The sequence below is a fragment of the Rhineura floridana genome, chromosome 5, assembly GCF_030035675.1.
Source record: "Rhineura floridana isolate rRhiFlo1 chromosome 5, rRhiFlo1.hap2, whole genome shotgun sequence".
In the NCBI taxonomy this organism is placed as follows: domain Eukaryota; kingdom Metazoa; phylum Chordata; class Lepidosauria; order Squamata; family Rhineuridae; genus Rhineura; species Rhineura floridana.
Window position 1 is genome coordinate 57667528 of NC_084484.1, and position 13987 is coordinate 57681514.

Here is a 13987-nt window from a genome sequence, read left to right on the forward strand (position 1 = left end):
TGAACGTGCAAAATAAAGCAAACAACTGATCTTGTAAATAACTGACACATTTTTGTGTAAAGCTGGGGAGAAAGTAGGTGGGTGTATGATGACATAGTTTACTTATATTAGCTGCATCACAATCAAACTGAAAAGAAACATAAATTTGACTTACAAATACTGAACGAAGAAGAAACAAGACAGATCCAACAAGTGAGCCGCAACACAGAGATCATCTTCAGCTGGAAAAGGAATGGAAAGATATTCAAACCTTAATTGCCTGACTAAAATTATCTACTACAGCCAATTAGTTCACAATATGTATATAGGGGGAAGGCTATCTGATGCTATGACTATTACTTTTGAAAGGAAGTCAAACATGTTGGCTCTAATGGCAGGTAAGACCAATTAAAGTATTAGTAAATTAGCAGAGTTAAGCTTAGTTGTAGTATTCTGTGCAGCACGAGTGTGATTTTACCTGAGAGAAAGCAAGCTTTTTCCTTGCTCTGAATCACCTAGACTTGGACTTGGTTTCAAAATAAGACAAGACTATTTTATTAATAGCAATACATACTGGATAAGAAAGATGCTACTTCTATCTCGCTAACTAAGTTGAGGATGCAGTGACCATGCTTGGACACTGCCCCCATGCTAGAGGAGAGGAGACCAGGAGAACATGCTCCTTCTCCTCCGGTGGTTAGCAGAGTTACTTATCTGTCCACACATACCTATTTGTAGCTATTTGTGGTGTAAAAGCAGAATTGTTTTGTAAAGAACCCCTGCTTGATCACCTGATGTATTAAAGAGTGTCATTGTAGAATGGGGAGAGTTTGTTTCAAACACTGGGCACCCTCAAACCAGTCGCCATAATCTCTCAACCTAATCCACCTCAGAGGGTTCAAAGGATAAAGGGTAGGATGCAAAAATACAGTACAGTAATACCTCAGATTATTATTACTATTATTTATTACATTTGTATACTGCCCCATAGCCGAAGCTCTCTGGGCGGTTTACAACAATTAAAAACATTAAAAACTTAATACTTAAGGAGGATTCAAAGGATAAAGGGTAGGATGCAAAAATACAGTACAGTAATACCTCAGATAACAAATCCTCCAGGAAAGAAGTTTGTTTTACCAAAGTCTTTTTTGGGTACAGGCCACATGGGGAGGCACATAGTCAGAATGTGGCTTCTTGTTTACTGGATTGCGGCTGCTGCAGGCAGCTTTCTCATGTGTGGCTAAAATAGTTCTTCCTGCCAGGTGGCACAGGCGCTTCCACAGTAAACAGTGTTTTGGGTACTGTAGAAGCACTGTCTACTGCTCAAATGTAGGGGATGATGGAAGAGAGAGAGACGGAGACAGAGAGACCAAGCACAGAGTGGTGATGGTGGTTGCCCCTTGCCTGCCTGCTTGAGTGTAGAAAGAAGAGAACTGGGCTCAAAGCTTTAGATTGCTATAGCAAGATGATACATGATACAAGAAAAAAAGCAAGGTAGGTATCCCTGAATGCATTTTGGAAGAAGTCTTCAAGTAGTCTGTATGCAAGGATTAAGTAGAGACCTTGTCCCGGTCTGCGTTTGTGTTGGAATTACTTTTTTAGATGTTTTACAACTTTTTAAAAAATAATTTTAAAAGATTTTTTTAAAGATGTTTGAATATGTTTTTAAAGATGCTGTGTTTTAATATGTTTTAAATATTTTGTATTTAAAATGTTTTAGATTGGTTTTAGTATTTTTGTTTGCCACCCTGGGCTCCTTCTAGGAAGAAGGGTGGGATATACATACATACATCAGCCCGGCCCTATCAACAGTTCAACCACTGCTTTTCAATAAGAAAATAGAATACTGCATCCCCATTTACAGACACATAGGATATTGCTTAGATTGTTGCCAAGTAGTTTACTTATCTAGGAACCTGACTGCATACCTTAGAACAGACTTCCCCAATCTGGTGTTCTCCAGATGTTTGGGGCTACAACTCCCATCAGTCCCATCAGTCCCAGTCAGCACACTGGCCACAGCCAATGGCTGGGGCTGATGCACTTTGAGCTCCAGCATACCTGGAGGGCACTAGATTGGAAGCAACTGCAATAGAAGAAGTGCTGTCACTAACAATATTCCATAGGTGTTCACAACATCTCTCTCTCTCTCTCTCTCTCTCACACACACACACACACACACACACACACAAACACACAAACACACACACCATCTTCTACATTAACAAGAGCTGCAAATGGGAGGTTTATGTTAAGCACACCATTTTTTTCTTATAGAGCATGCTTAGCACTAGCCATTTTTTCAAAAAGAAAAAGCAGCTGTGTGGTGCCCAAATCCAGTTTGGGAGGGATAATTCTTTTCTCCCTGCACTCTTTTCCTATAGAAGATTCCCCCCACCTCAGTTGCTATTTACCCCCAAAGCAGTAAACAGCATTCCAGGGGAAATTTGATGGGAGTGGCTTTTGCCAGGAAAACTGCATGGAGAGCAATGTGTCACACCACACATACACACAACCTTGCCATATGCCGCAATCCCGATCTGGATCAGGAACCCGTGTCAGCAGGTTTTCTGGGAAACAGTAGTGATCAGTGCTAAATAAGCTGTATGCATTGTGTAGTTTGGACCTCACACGATTTATCCTTAGAGAAAATAATAAAGAATACCGCTAACATTCTCTTCTAATTGACCAAACACAACAAAATTAGGTTTCTTAACTACGCTCAGTTTTTAACTCCATAGATGAAACACAAGAGTAAATCAGTCATTTCCTCTACTCAGGATTACAAATTATTAGTCACTTATCCATCTCTGTACTCTCTAAATTAACAATGGCATCAGCTGAAAAGAAATTCTTCATCTTGTGTAACTTTGTCCAACTGCTCTGTAATCAACAACAAGCAGAGATTTAGGGCACGATTAATATTATTGTGTGGTGTATTGAGGCTCTCTAGAGAGAATGTAGTGCAAACAGTAACCACAGAAGAGTCTAAAACCTCAGAGGAGATAACTCAGATTGAAAGCATGTCTAAATCTATGATATGGAAAGATGACTGGCAGCACAATCCTATATGTATATACTCAGAAATAAGATGCACTGACTTCAGATGGGTTTACTCCCTCCTAGGTAAGGGGGTACACGATTGCAGCCAGAAGTCCTCCTTGGAGACACAAAAAATGTCATTCCTTTGGTACACAGAACACAGTTTTCTTTTCTACATAGTGTCCAAATTTCCCAAAACTTTAAGACTCTGGGAGAATAAAAAAGTTCTTGTAAGTTTTATTTTTTTGGAGGGGGATATGGAGTTTAAATATATGCCATACTTAATTTCTCATCAAATTTAAATTTAAGAACACAAAATGGCATTATGCATAATATTAAATGGTATCCTTTGGTATATGTAAGATTTTAGATCAAAGGTCTGAAGCAAGGCACAAGCTGACTAGCACAGGAACTTATTCAAGAGTGGCAAGAAGTACAAGTCATCCTTTGCCCAGCTGGCAGACGTATGCAAGTTGGGCATACCAAGACACTAGCAACTCAAAGACAAGAGTCTCTGTGAAAGGACAACTTAAGTGAGACAAATATTTTTGGCCACTGGATAAACTTAAGATATTTATACAGTGCATGGTTTCTACATGACTTAATTGTTTAGCTTGGTTTAGTAAATGTCAGTGAAATAAACATGCTAAATCAGATAAAAATTGATTTAAAGAATAAAGAAATGACTGGAGAAATTCCCAATACAAAGTAGTTTCCCAGTTGGGAACAGTAATTGCAGTCCTATCCAATTCAATTTACATGGAAGTGGAAAGTTGCCAACAAATGTCAATGTAATCACATTTAATTTCAAAAGAGGAAACTTCTCAAAAATGGTGGGCTTCATTATGAAGAAGATGAAAGGGAGAGTCTTCAGGATTCTTGGGACGTTATTTAAAACCACAACAAGAAGCTCAACTAGAGCTCATACCTCCGATTAGGAACTAGCCCAAGAGGATGTCAGCATAGCTAATGGAATAAGTCAAGAAAGCTGGAAAAACAAGGCTGTCTTAATTAAAAGGTGTAAGTCTTGACCAAATGAGGCGACCAAAAGGGGAAACAAGCTCTGGTAACACAAATATATGTTACCAATGAAGCAAATAGGGGAAAAGAGACACTGAAAGACTAAAAAAAAATCTACTTTTTTTAAAAAAAAAACCACAACCAGTAAGCCAGCCAGGGAGAGTCAGACCATTAGTAAATGCAACTATGAATGGATTGTTGAAAGAAAATGGAAAGATTGCAGAGAAGCTGAATGAAACATCACAACCAGTTTCTTTGCAAAAGATGTGGGGCAGAAAACCAGCCTTAAACAAAAAATGGATGGAAATTAATTAATTAATAAGATTATGTTACAGAGTTAAGCACCTCATTACAAATAAACACTGGGTATGAAGAGCATCCACCCACAAGCCCTTAAATAACAAAAATATGAAGTTGCTGATCTTCTAACAAAATAAATGCAATTTGTCTTACTGGAGGGCTGGAAGATAACCAATTTAGCAACAGTTTTTAAAGAGGTACAGGAGGAGTGAGGAAATTACAGGACTTTTCGTCTAATTTCTTTCCCAGAATAGAATAGTAGAAACCATGCTTAAAGCTAAATTTGTCAGCCTTGAATAATGAGGTTTTGTTTTGCTTACAATGCTTCATGTTATTGGGTTTTAGATTATTGAAGGCCAACTGAAATCAGACTAATATATAGCAGTAAACAGTTTAAATAAATAAAATGTAAAAATGCCCTTGATAATTAACCTGATTTGCATATTACCTACACTCTTAGTACAAAATGTCATGTGAAAAGCTACCATTAGTTTCTTGTCCTCAGCCTCCTCAGAGTAAACTCCACTCAGCCTTCCTTTGGCAAAAAGGTAGTATATTTTTCAAAGCTGGTGTTAAACAGGCGCTGAAAACTAGCTACCTTTGCTTCAGATTACACATGTATACATAATGTGCTCTTCCAAATGAAGCTTTGCAGAGCTAGATTTCTTAATTTATTTTAAATTGTTACAGTTTAAGCACAATTTTTAAGTCTTGGCACATAAAAAAATCAGTGTTAGCTCTTGAAGTTTAGATTCTGACACAAAATGGAAATGGACTGCCTTCAAGTCGATCCCTACTTATGGCAACCCTATGAATAGGGATTTCATGGTAAGCGGTATTCAGAGGGGGTTTACCATTGCCTCCCTTTGAGGCTAGTCCTTCCCAGCTGGCTTGGGCCTGCTCAGCTTGCCACAGCTGCACAAGCCAGCCCCTAACTTGTCCACAACTACCAGATGGGGGGCAACTTGGCTCTTAGGGACTATGCAGCTTGCCCATGGCTGCACAGGTGACACAAGGGTTTCCCCACCACCACATTAACAGTCTAGTCCATACATTGAACTTTGCAAATATGTTCTGTATCTCTAAAGATCTGATTTCCCTCTCTTTTAGGATATTTCCTATTCCTCCAGACCAAGGGTTGCCAACTTTTTGATCCTGTGGGCAACACACGCAGACACCACAACAAACACACTTCACAGAGCTTCTTTCAAGCCTAAACTCAGCAGGGGGAGGAGGCCCTGTAGACACCAGGGAAGACCTCTGAGGACATCACACTGGTGACCCCTGCTCCAGATAATCCATTCCACTGTCAGATAAAACAAACTAACTCCTAACCCATGCAGTACTAATGCACACCCATCTATGTTTCTTCCACTATAAAATTATATCTGCTCCATTTATATCCTTGTTGTATTTCTGGTATGATCCATTTTTACCAGCTCTTCCACTTGGCTAAAAGGAGGAACATCACCCCATCTATCAAGCAGGTTTCAAGAGTTCAGAAACCGTTCAATATAGCCTGCCCTATATAGTTTACTGTTTACTCTTTACCCAATTGTCTTGCTGAATCCCAAATTTACAAGACTTTGTTTTTCAGAAGTTTGTTGGCTTTGAAGAAAAGGCATTTATGAGTTCACAGTTTGGAAACCCGAAGTCATTTCCCCACATTCACGAATGCATATGTACCAAATGTGCAGCAGGCATATGGATTGCAGCCACCAGGCTCAGCTCCCTTCCACATGCATTACCTTCCCTCAAGTACATTGGTTGAATGTAACATGTAGTGGCACTTCTGCACACTGAATCCAGCATGCGCAGGCCCAATAATACAGTACCATTACCTGGCACAAAGCAAGGTGAGAATTCTAGACGTACTAAGTGACACTCCTCCTTGCATCCAACATATACAAGGCAAGCTAGACCCATAGGATGGATAGACACCATCCATCGGATAGGCATAATCCAACTGCCCTATTCAGTAGAATCAGGAAAGAGATCTAAAGTTCACAAAGATTTTACAAAGGGGGTGCAAAGAATTCTAACCTTGCCCTTAGCCTTGGGCATTTATCTTCCTATATGAACTTCCTATTCAGTCAGAGGCTGCTCATCCTTAATATTTGTGAATGCCTAGGAAGATATTAGGTGTTACATAAAATGTACACAAGAATAAAACAGTGCTATGCTAAATGTAAATGTACTGCCTTCAAGTCAATCCCGACTTATGGTGACCCTATGAATAGGGTTTTCATGGTAAGCGGCATTCAGAGGGGGTTTGCCATTGCCTTCCTCTGAGGCTGAGAGGCAGTGACTGGCCCAAGGTCATCCAGTGAGCTTCATGGCTGTGTGGGGATTCGAACCCTGGTCTCCCAGGTCATAGTCCAACACCTTAACCACTACACCACACTGGCTCTGCCAAAAGTAGACAATCAGAACACAAGACAGATGTTCATTTTAGAAAGGTAATGCTTTATAAAAACTAGAATCTCTGCTCCCAGTTTAAAATCAAATGAACATATTAGATTACTATCAAGTACAGGCATACCCCGCTTAACATCGCTTCACTTAACATTGCCTTGCTATAACGTACTTGCTCCATACGCCACCATACCCCGCTTAACGTACACATGCTTCGCAGTTACAGACACTTAATGGCATGACGCCGCTGCCATCTAGTGGCGATTGCAGTGCAGTACATGCATAGATAATTGCTTCACTGTAAGTACATTTTCACTTTACATACACGCTCCGGTCCGATTGCGTATGTTAAAGCGGGGTATGCCTGTAAGTTGTTTGTCCCCTAAGAGTCCCTAATCAGTCAACTCAAAGTGAAGTCCAATAAACTACCATAATCTAAGAGCTAGTGCTTCAGTTCTGGATAAGAGCTAACAAAATAAACTAAGAACATTCATTATTGGAGTACAATTCACAATACTTTCCAATACTATGGACACCTCAAATAGACACTTTGAGGACTCAGTAATACACACACAAACATTTGGCTTCTGAAAATAACTGATTTAGCAACTTGAACAATGCAGTTTCCAACACATTAGGTGGTATTCAGTGTAGCACTAAGATCGTTCTGTCAGTGCAAGCATTTCTGCTTGCCCAGTGGAATGATCTCCCCTCTCCTTCCCCATGTGCTGTTTTGGGGGTTCTCGCAACTCTCCAGAGCAGATTGGAGAGACACGGGGAAAAAGACGGGAGCAAGTCCTGTTGCACTAGTGGGAATCCTTGCACTGGCTTCCAGAAAATGGAGTTTTAGACTCTTCTGAAGCCCACTGTGAATTGTTTGCAAGGCACTTTGAGGGTAAAGTTGCTCACCTCCATAGCAATCTTGATGCCCCATCTGAATCTACTCTAGTCCCCAGTGAGATATCCAGTAGAATCAGTTTCAGTTGATGCATCCTGATGACGTTGACAAGGTGCTTGCAATGATAGGGCCAGCAATGTATCCTCTTGACCCCTGCCCTTCTTGGCTTATTAAAACTTGCCAAGGAGATATGTCCAAGTGGATGCAGGGTGTGGTCAGTGCATGCTTGTGAGAGGGAGTGGTCCCAACCACCCTGAAAGAGGTGTAATCCGATCACTCCTGAAAAAATCCACCCTGCCTGGACCCATTGGTTTGTGACAACTACCACCCGGATGCAAATACTCCCTGCTTAGGGAAGGTGATGGAGAGGGTTGTGGCGCAGCAATTTCAAGTACTCTTGGATGAAACAGATTATCGTGACCCATTCCAATCTGGGTTCAGGCCTGGTTATGCAACTGAATTGGCCTTGGTCACTCTGATTGATGACCTTTATTGGGAGGAGGACAGGGGGAGTGCAACCTGTTATTCTTTCCTGATTCTCAGCAGCTTTTGATACCACTGACCATGGTATCCTTCTGAGCTGACTTGGTGAGATGGGTGTCAGTGGCACTGATTTACAGTGGTTCCGATCCTACCTCCAGGGTTGTTTTCAGAGAACAGCATTGGGTAATTGTCTCTCAGCTCACTGGCACTTGTGCTGTGGGGTGCCGCAGGGTACCATCTTGTCCCCTATGCTGTTTAACATCTATATGAAGCCCTTGGGAATGGTTATCAGGAGATTTGGGGTAAGGTGTCAGCAGTACACTGATGATACTCAGCTCTATTTCTCTGTAACATCTGAATCAGAATAGGCTGTGCAAGCCCTGGATCAGTGTCTGGACTCGGTGGTGGGCTAGATGAGGACCAACAAACTGAATTCTAGCAAGACGGAAGGGCTGTGGGGTGGTGGTTCCCAAGTTCAGATAATTGGTCAACTGCCTGCTTTGGATGGGGTTGTACTGCTCTGAAAGAGCAGGCTTGTAGTCTGGGGGTGCTCCTGGATCCATCTTTGTCACTAGAGGCCCAGGTGTCCTCACTGGCTAGGAATGCCTTTTACCAGCGTCGAAATGCCAAACAAGAGCATTAACTCTGTGAGAGATATGAAGGAGCAAAATAATCCAAGGCCCCAATAGAACTGATACCAGCTGCCCAACTATAAGAAATATGGAGATATATATGTATTTATATACTGATAATGTAGAATTAATTAACACTGGGACTAGAGAAGGTGTAACTGAAACTGCATGCTGTTAAACATGCTTATATTTCAAACCACTTATGTTCTTTAAATGCAGTATCAATGCATCACACATGTATGACTTGGGCCACATTATTCCATTATTAGGAAGGGTAGGGGGAGGGATGAAGGTGGAGGGGAGGGGAGTGGGTGGATGGGTGGGAGAGAGGGCAGGCAGGCACTTTGTTGTTGTTTTGTGCCTCCAAGTCGACCACGACTTATGGCGACCCTATGAATCAGTGACCTCCAAGAGCATCTGTCATGAACCACCCTGTTCAGATCTTGTAAGTTCAGGCCTCTGGCTTCCTTTATGGAATCAATCCATCTCTTGTTTGGTCTTCCTCTTTTTCTACTCCCTGCTGTTTTCCCAGCATTATTGTCTTTTCTAATGAATCATGTCTTCTCATTATGTGTCCAAAGTATGATAACCTCAGTTTCATCATTTTAGCTTCTAGGGACAGTTCTGGTTTAATTTGTTCTAACACCCAATTATTTGTCTTCTTCGCAGTCCATGGTATCCGCAAAGCTCTCCTCCAACACCACATTTCAAATGAGTAGATTTTTCTCTTATCCACTTTTTTCATTGTCCAACTTTCACATCCATACATAGAGATCGGAAATACCATGGTCTGAATGATCCTGACTTTAGTGTTCAGTGATACATCTTTGCATTTGAGGACCTTTTCTAGTTCTCTCACAGCTACCCTCCCCAGTCCTAGCCTTCTTCTGATTTCTTGACTATTGTCTCCATTTTGGTTAATGACTGTGCCAAGGTATTGATAATCCTTGACAAGTTCAATGTCCTCATTGTCAACTGTAAAGTTACATAAATCTTCTGTTGTCATTACTTTAGTCTTTTGACGTTCAGCTGTAGTCCTGCTTTTGTGCTTTCCTCTTTAACTTTCATCAGCATTCATTTCAAATCATTACTGGTTTCTGCTAGTAGTATGGTATCGTCTGCATATCTTAAATTATTGATATTTCTCCCTTCAGTTTTCACACCTCCTTCATCTTGGTCTAATCCTGCTTTCCATATGATATGTTCTGCGCATAGATGGAAAGTCCCTTTGCTTTCCAAAAGGAAACTGTTGGACTGTTAACAGTATCACTGTTTTTCAGCATTACCCCTGTCTTATTCTATAGCAGACACATGTGTCTCCCACTCAAATATAAACTAAACCTGTCCCTGGCTATATTTAGACATTTATTCCACTTTAAACAGTCATGGCTTCCCCAGAGAATCCTGGGAAGTTTAGCTGGTGAAGGGTGCTGAGAGCTAGGAGACTCTTATTCTCCTCACAGAACTACAGTGCCAGAGTTCTCTTGGAAGAGGGGCTGACTGTTAAACCATTCTGGCCACTGGAGTTCATTCAGGGGAATAGGAGTCTCCTAACAACTCTCAGCACCCTTCACAAACTACCCTTCCCAGGATTCTTTGGGGGAAGCCATGACTGTTTAAAGTGGAATAATAGTAGAATAAATGAATGGTGTGCATGTGGCCTAGTTCAGAGCCAAGACTTACCATCCTAGCCATCAAGGAAAAGAAACACTTGGTTCTCCTGTTCTTTGCTGTGGCCAGTAAAAAGTTATCTATACTTGTTGTGTTGTATCCAACAAGGTCATATTAGAGCAGACCACTGAAATCAGTGGACTTAAGGTAGTCATGACTTAGACAGATACAACCCCACATTTTAAACTCTGCCCTTAAGTGAAGCCGTTTCCTCCCTGCCCCTTCATTAGATCATACCTATGGAGTAAGTTGCATTTGCAGTGTATATGCCACCAACTTGAACAAACTGCAGGTCATATACCAAACAGCACCATTTCCAAAACTAGGCCTTGCATCAGTTAGCATTCATGAAATGGAAATGTACCGCCTTCAAGTCGATCCCGACTTATGGCGACCCTATGAATAGGGTTTTCATGGTAAGTGGTATCAGAGGTGGTTTACCATTGCCTTCCTCTGAGGCTGAGAGGCAGTGACTGGCCCAGGGTCACCCAGTGAGCTTCATGGCTGTGTGGGGATTCGAACCCTGGTCTACCAGGGCATAGTCCATTTATAGGTGGATTGCTGCCAAATTGGAATTACCTCAATAACTACAACCAGGCTTAAGATGGACCACTTACAGGTCAGGGATAGAACAGGATCTAACAGACAAATGTAACATAAAAGAATCCTAAGAGGGGACACCTTCAGTAAAGAATCTGAAATCCTGAGCCAGAGATCCCTACAGGGATCAGTAGTTTGTTCAAGCTAGAGAATTCAAGAGAATCTTAACAGGTCCCAATCAGAAGCCCATTTTAGAAACAAACCTGGCTTCTAGATTGAGTGGATCCATCCTGCTAGATTCTCTTGAGTTTCTCAATCCATTAACCTCAATGTCCACAATATTTCATAAGTGTTCTGTTAAGAGGCAGACTGTGGAAAGGGCGACACTTCTCCTCATTAAGGCGGCAAGATTAACCATCCCTTCTACACCAACACAAGAGAAGGGCCAGGTCGCTTTTCTTTCAGGCCTCCTCTACCATCATCAGCCCCAGAACACGCAGGAGGGAATACAACTGAAGCTCCCTCCGCCCCCAGGAACCATGCTGAAAAAGCCTCCACCTGTTCATTTGCGTTACCGCCGTTAAAGGCGGGCGACCGGTGGGGGGTAGAAATGACGAACCTTCTTGAAGTTTATTAGGATCTGACAATATCTTGTCCTCTGAAGGCACAAAATAAACTTCGCGTATACAGAAGGGGACTGGGAGGCTCTCCGCCCAATTGAGAAGCTGCTTTCTGGCTCGCTCGCACCCAACGCAGATCGCTCGTCTCAGGCAAGGAGAGGCCGCGCGTCTTGGTCCAAAGAGTGACTCATCCGGTGCCGGGAACTAGCTGTGCCTAAACTCTTTCCCACGAGCGCTCTCCTCTTGCACCGGAGAAGAGAAAAACGCCGGCTATTCCTACCCCGTATACTCTGCGTGGCTTCGTTCCGCCCGTCAGCTGTACGCTCTGCCCGGGGACACTAATTCCACAACAGTCGCTCCGGGACCTCACCCACACCGCGCGTTCCACGTCGACGCCGCCTCCTCCTCACCTGGACTTACACCGCCAGCAGCTTCTCCGCCACTCTCCCCAGGCAGAAAGCGCCGAGGGAAGCTCCGCCCACCGCTGTTAGTCCAAATCCCGCCCCCGCGTTCTTGGACACTTTGGCGAGCCGGACGGAGGACTCTGTGGGATGATGCCAGGGGCACTTGGCCTCTGTCGAGGCACAGAGAGCGGGAAGAAGCCGCGCTTGATCAGAATCTGGGTTGCGATTGCCTTGGTTCAGAAGAAGACAAGCTCACAACAAGCGGCCACGACTCCCCAGATATCAGCACCGCGGACTGGGTCCCAACTCTCAACTCCTCCAGCAGTTCCCTTGAACTCCATGGGGTTTCTGATAAAACATAAGAAAGGCTCAGGCTGTTAAAGAGTCTCGACTTGCTAGCTGACGCAGGCAAAACAATAATGATCCGGCTGCAGGGTTATTTACGATTTACACGCATTTGTGCCGCGCGCCAGGCTAAATACAAACAATTAGTTCCCAGCAAACAAAAAAAGCCGAAAGACAAAGCAGTATAGTAAAATGCCATGCTATAACGCGACATTAGCATTTTGCAATCTGTAGTACACGCTATTTCAAAGATAGACGACCGATTTAAATCCCTGGAGTTTGTTCCTGAGTAAATATGCATAAAGAGAACAGCTGTATAGCTCGTCCTTTGACCCTGTTTTCAAGGCAAGGACAGATTTTCCCCTATGAAGTAAAAAATAAACAAAACGAAATTATAAAACTGGAGCCTGCCTGAGGTGGGATTCTTGCACCCTTTCCTCCGCGCTTGTTCTGAAATTCGACCACCATCACCCAAAGTCGGGTTAATTTCAGATAATATGCCCCAGGAGTCAGTTTATACAGTGCCAGGGATCAACACCATTACACAGGCCAAGTACCTTTCCGGTCCAGAATGAGTAAGCGCAAGCAGTTCTAACTTTACAAGGTGCAGCTTTCAGTAAAAGCTTGTACTTCTCCCTAGAATGGTACAGGATTAGCAAAGTGTTTGGCATGACACACACACCCTGTTTCAGGAAAATGCTATCTTGGCAAGACTTTAAAAGCAAAGGGAAGAATAAGCTTTGCTGAACACTTAAGGTGACAGTGCTCCTTGCCAACTGTTTTCTTCGAACAGGTATTCCAGGTTCTTAACTGCTATGCTACTGGCTGGTTAAGGATAGTCAATTTGTGTAGAATACAGTGTAGAGCATAATTCATGCTATGAGCATTTTTTTAAAAAAGACTGAAGTAACAGCAAAGATCCTGTGCAAGTGGTCACAGTGCTGGGTTATTGTATACCATTATGCTATGCTAGTTATCATAAATAAGAAAAATATTTTTGCCAGGGGGTAATCCATAAACATCTAAAACCAGGTGACTGTCACACAGATAAAGGTACTGAAGCCAGATGAATTGTAAGTTTACAGGCCTCAGGTCAATTCCCAACAAACTGCCACCCTAAGCATCTCCACCTAAAGCAAGGATGGGGCCTTCCAGCCTAGATGTTATGTTGGATTACAGCTTCCTTCATCTCCTGACCGTTGGCCATACTGCCTGGAGTGGGGCCACCCACAGGCTACCTGCCCATGATTTGAAAGGCTTAGAGAGCAGGTAATGGCAATAAACTTTGACCCCAGAAAGCCACTGAAAGTCAGAGTAGGCATTACTGGGCTAGGCAGACCAGTTGCCTGACTAGGAGTCATTACAAGGCAACTTCAAGTGTTCTATACAATCCACAAACCACCATCACCATGAACAGCAACAATTATCCAGGACTGCATTCCTTAGGTTAAAAATGAAGGATTTATTTCTGAAATAAATGTGTGAATATTTTGCACAGTATACAGTGCAATGGTAACAGATGGCATGGTTTGTGCACTTTGGGCCTAGTGAACAATTTTGAAAAGTTGCATAGTGGTAAAAGCACATGCTGTGCATACATGCAGTCCTAGATTCGATCGCTAGATCTCAAATCACCTG

At 42.6% G+C, this 13987-nt stretch overlaps 1 protein-coding gene across 5 annotated transcripts in view; it reads right to left on the reverse strand.

Annotated features, from left to right (window-relative positions):
* Window positions 1–13987, reverse strand: part of IL1R1 (interleukin 1 receptor type 1) — an 81895-nt gene that overhangs the window by 29853 nt on the left and 38055 nt on the right. Inside the window, exons 2-3 of one of the 5 annotated variants that reach the window (XM_061626820.1) lie at window positions 12011–12352; window positions 155–221 (exon numbers count right to left, since the gene is read on the reverse strand). In XM_061626820.1, the coding sequence (XP_061482804.1) occupies window positions 155–215 (61 nt within the window). In that variant the 5' untranslated portion in view covers window positions 216–221; window positions 12011–12352. Of the gene's footprint in view, window positions 1–154; window positions 222–11599; window positions 12353–13987 lie in introns of all 5 variants that reach the window. The other 4 variants (XM_061626821.1, XM_061626819.1, XM_061626818.1 and 1 more) reach the window with 4 other exon arrangements.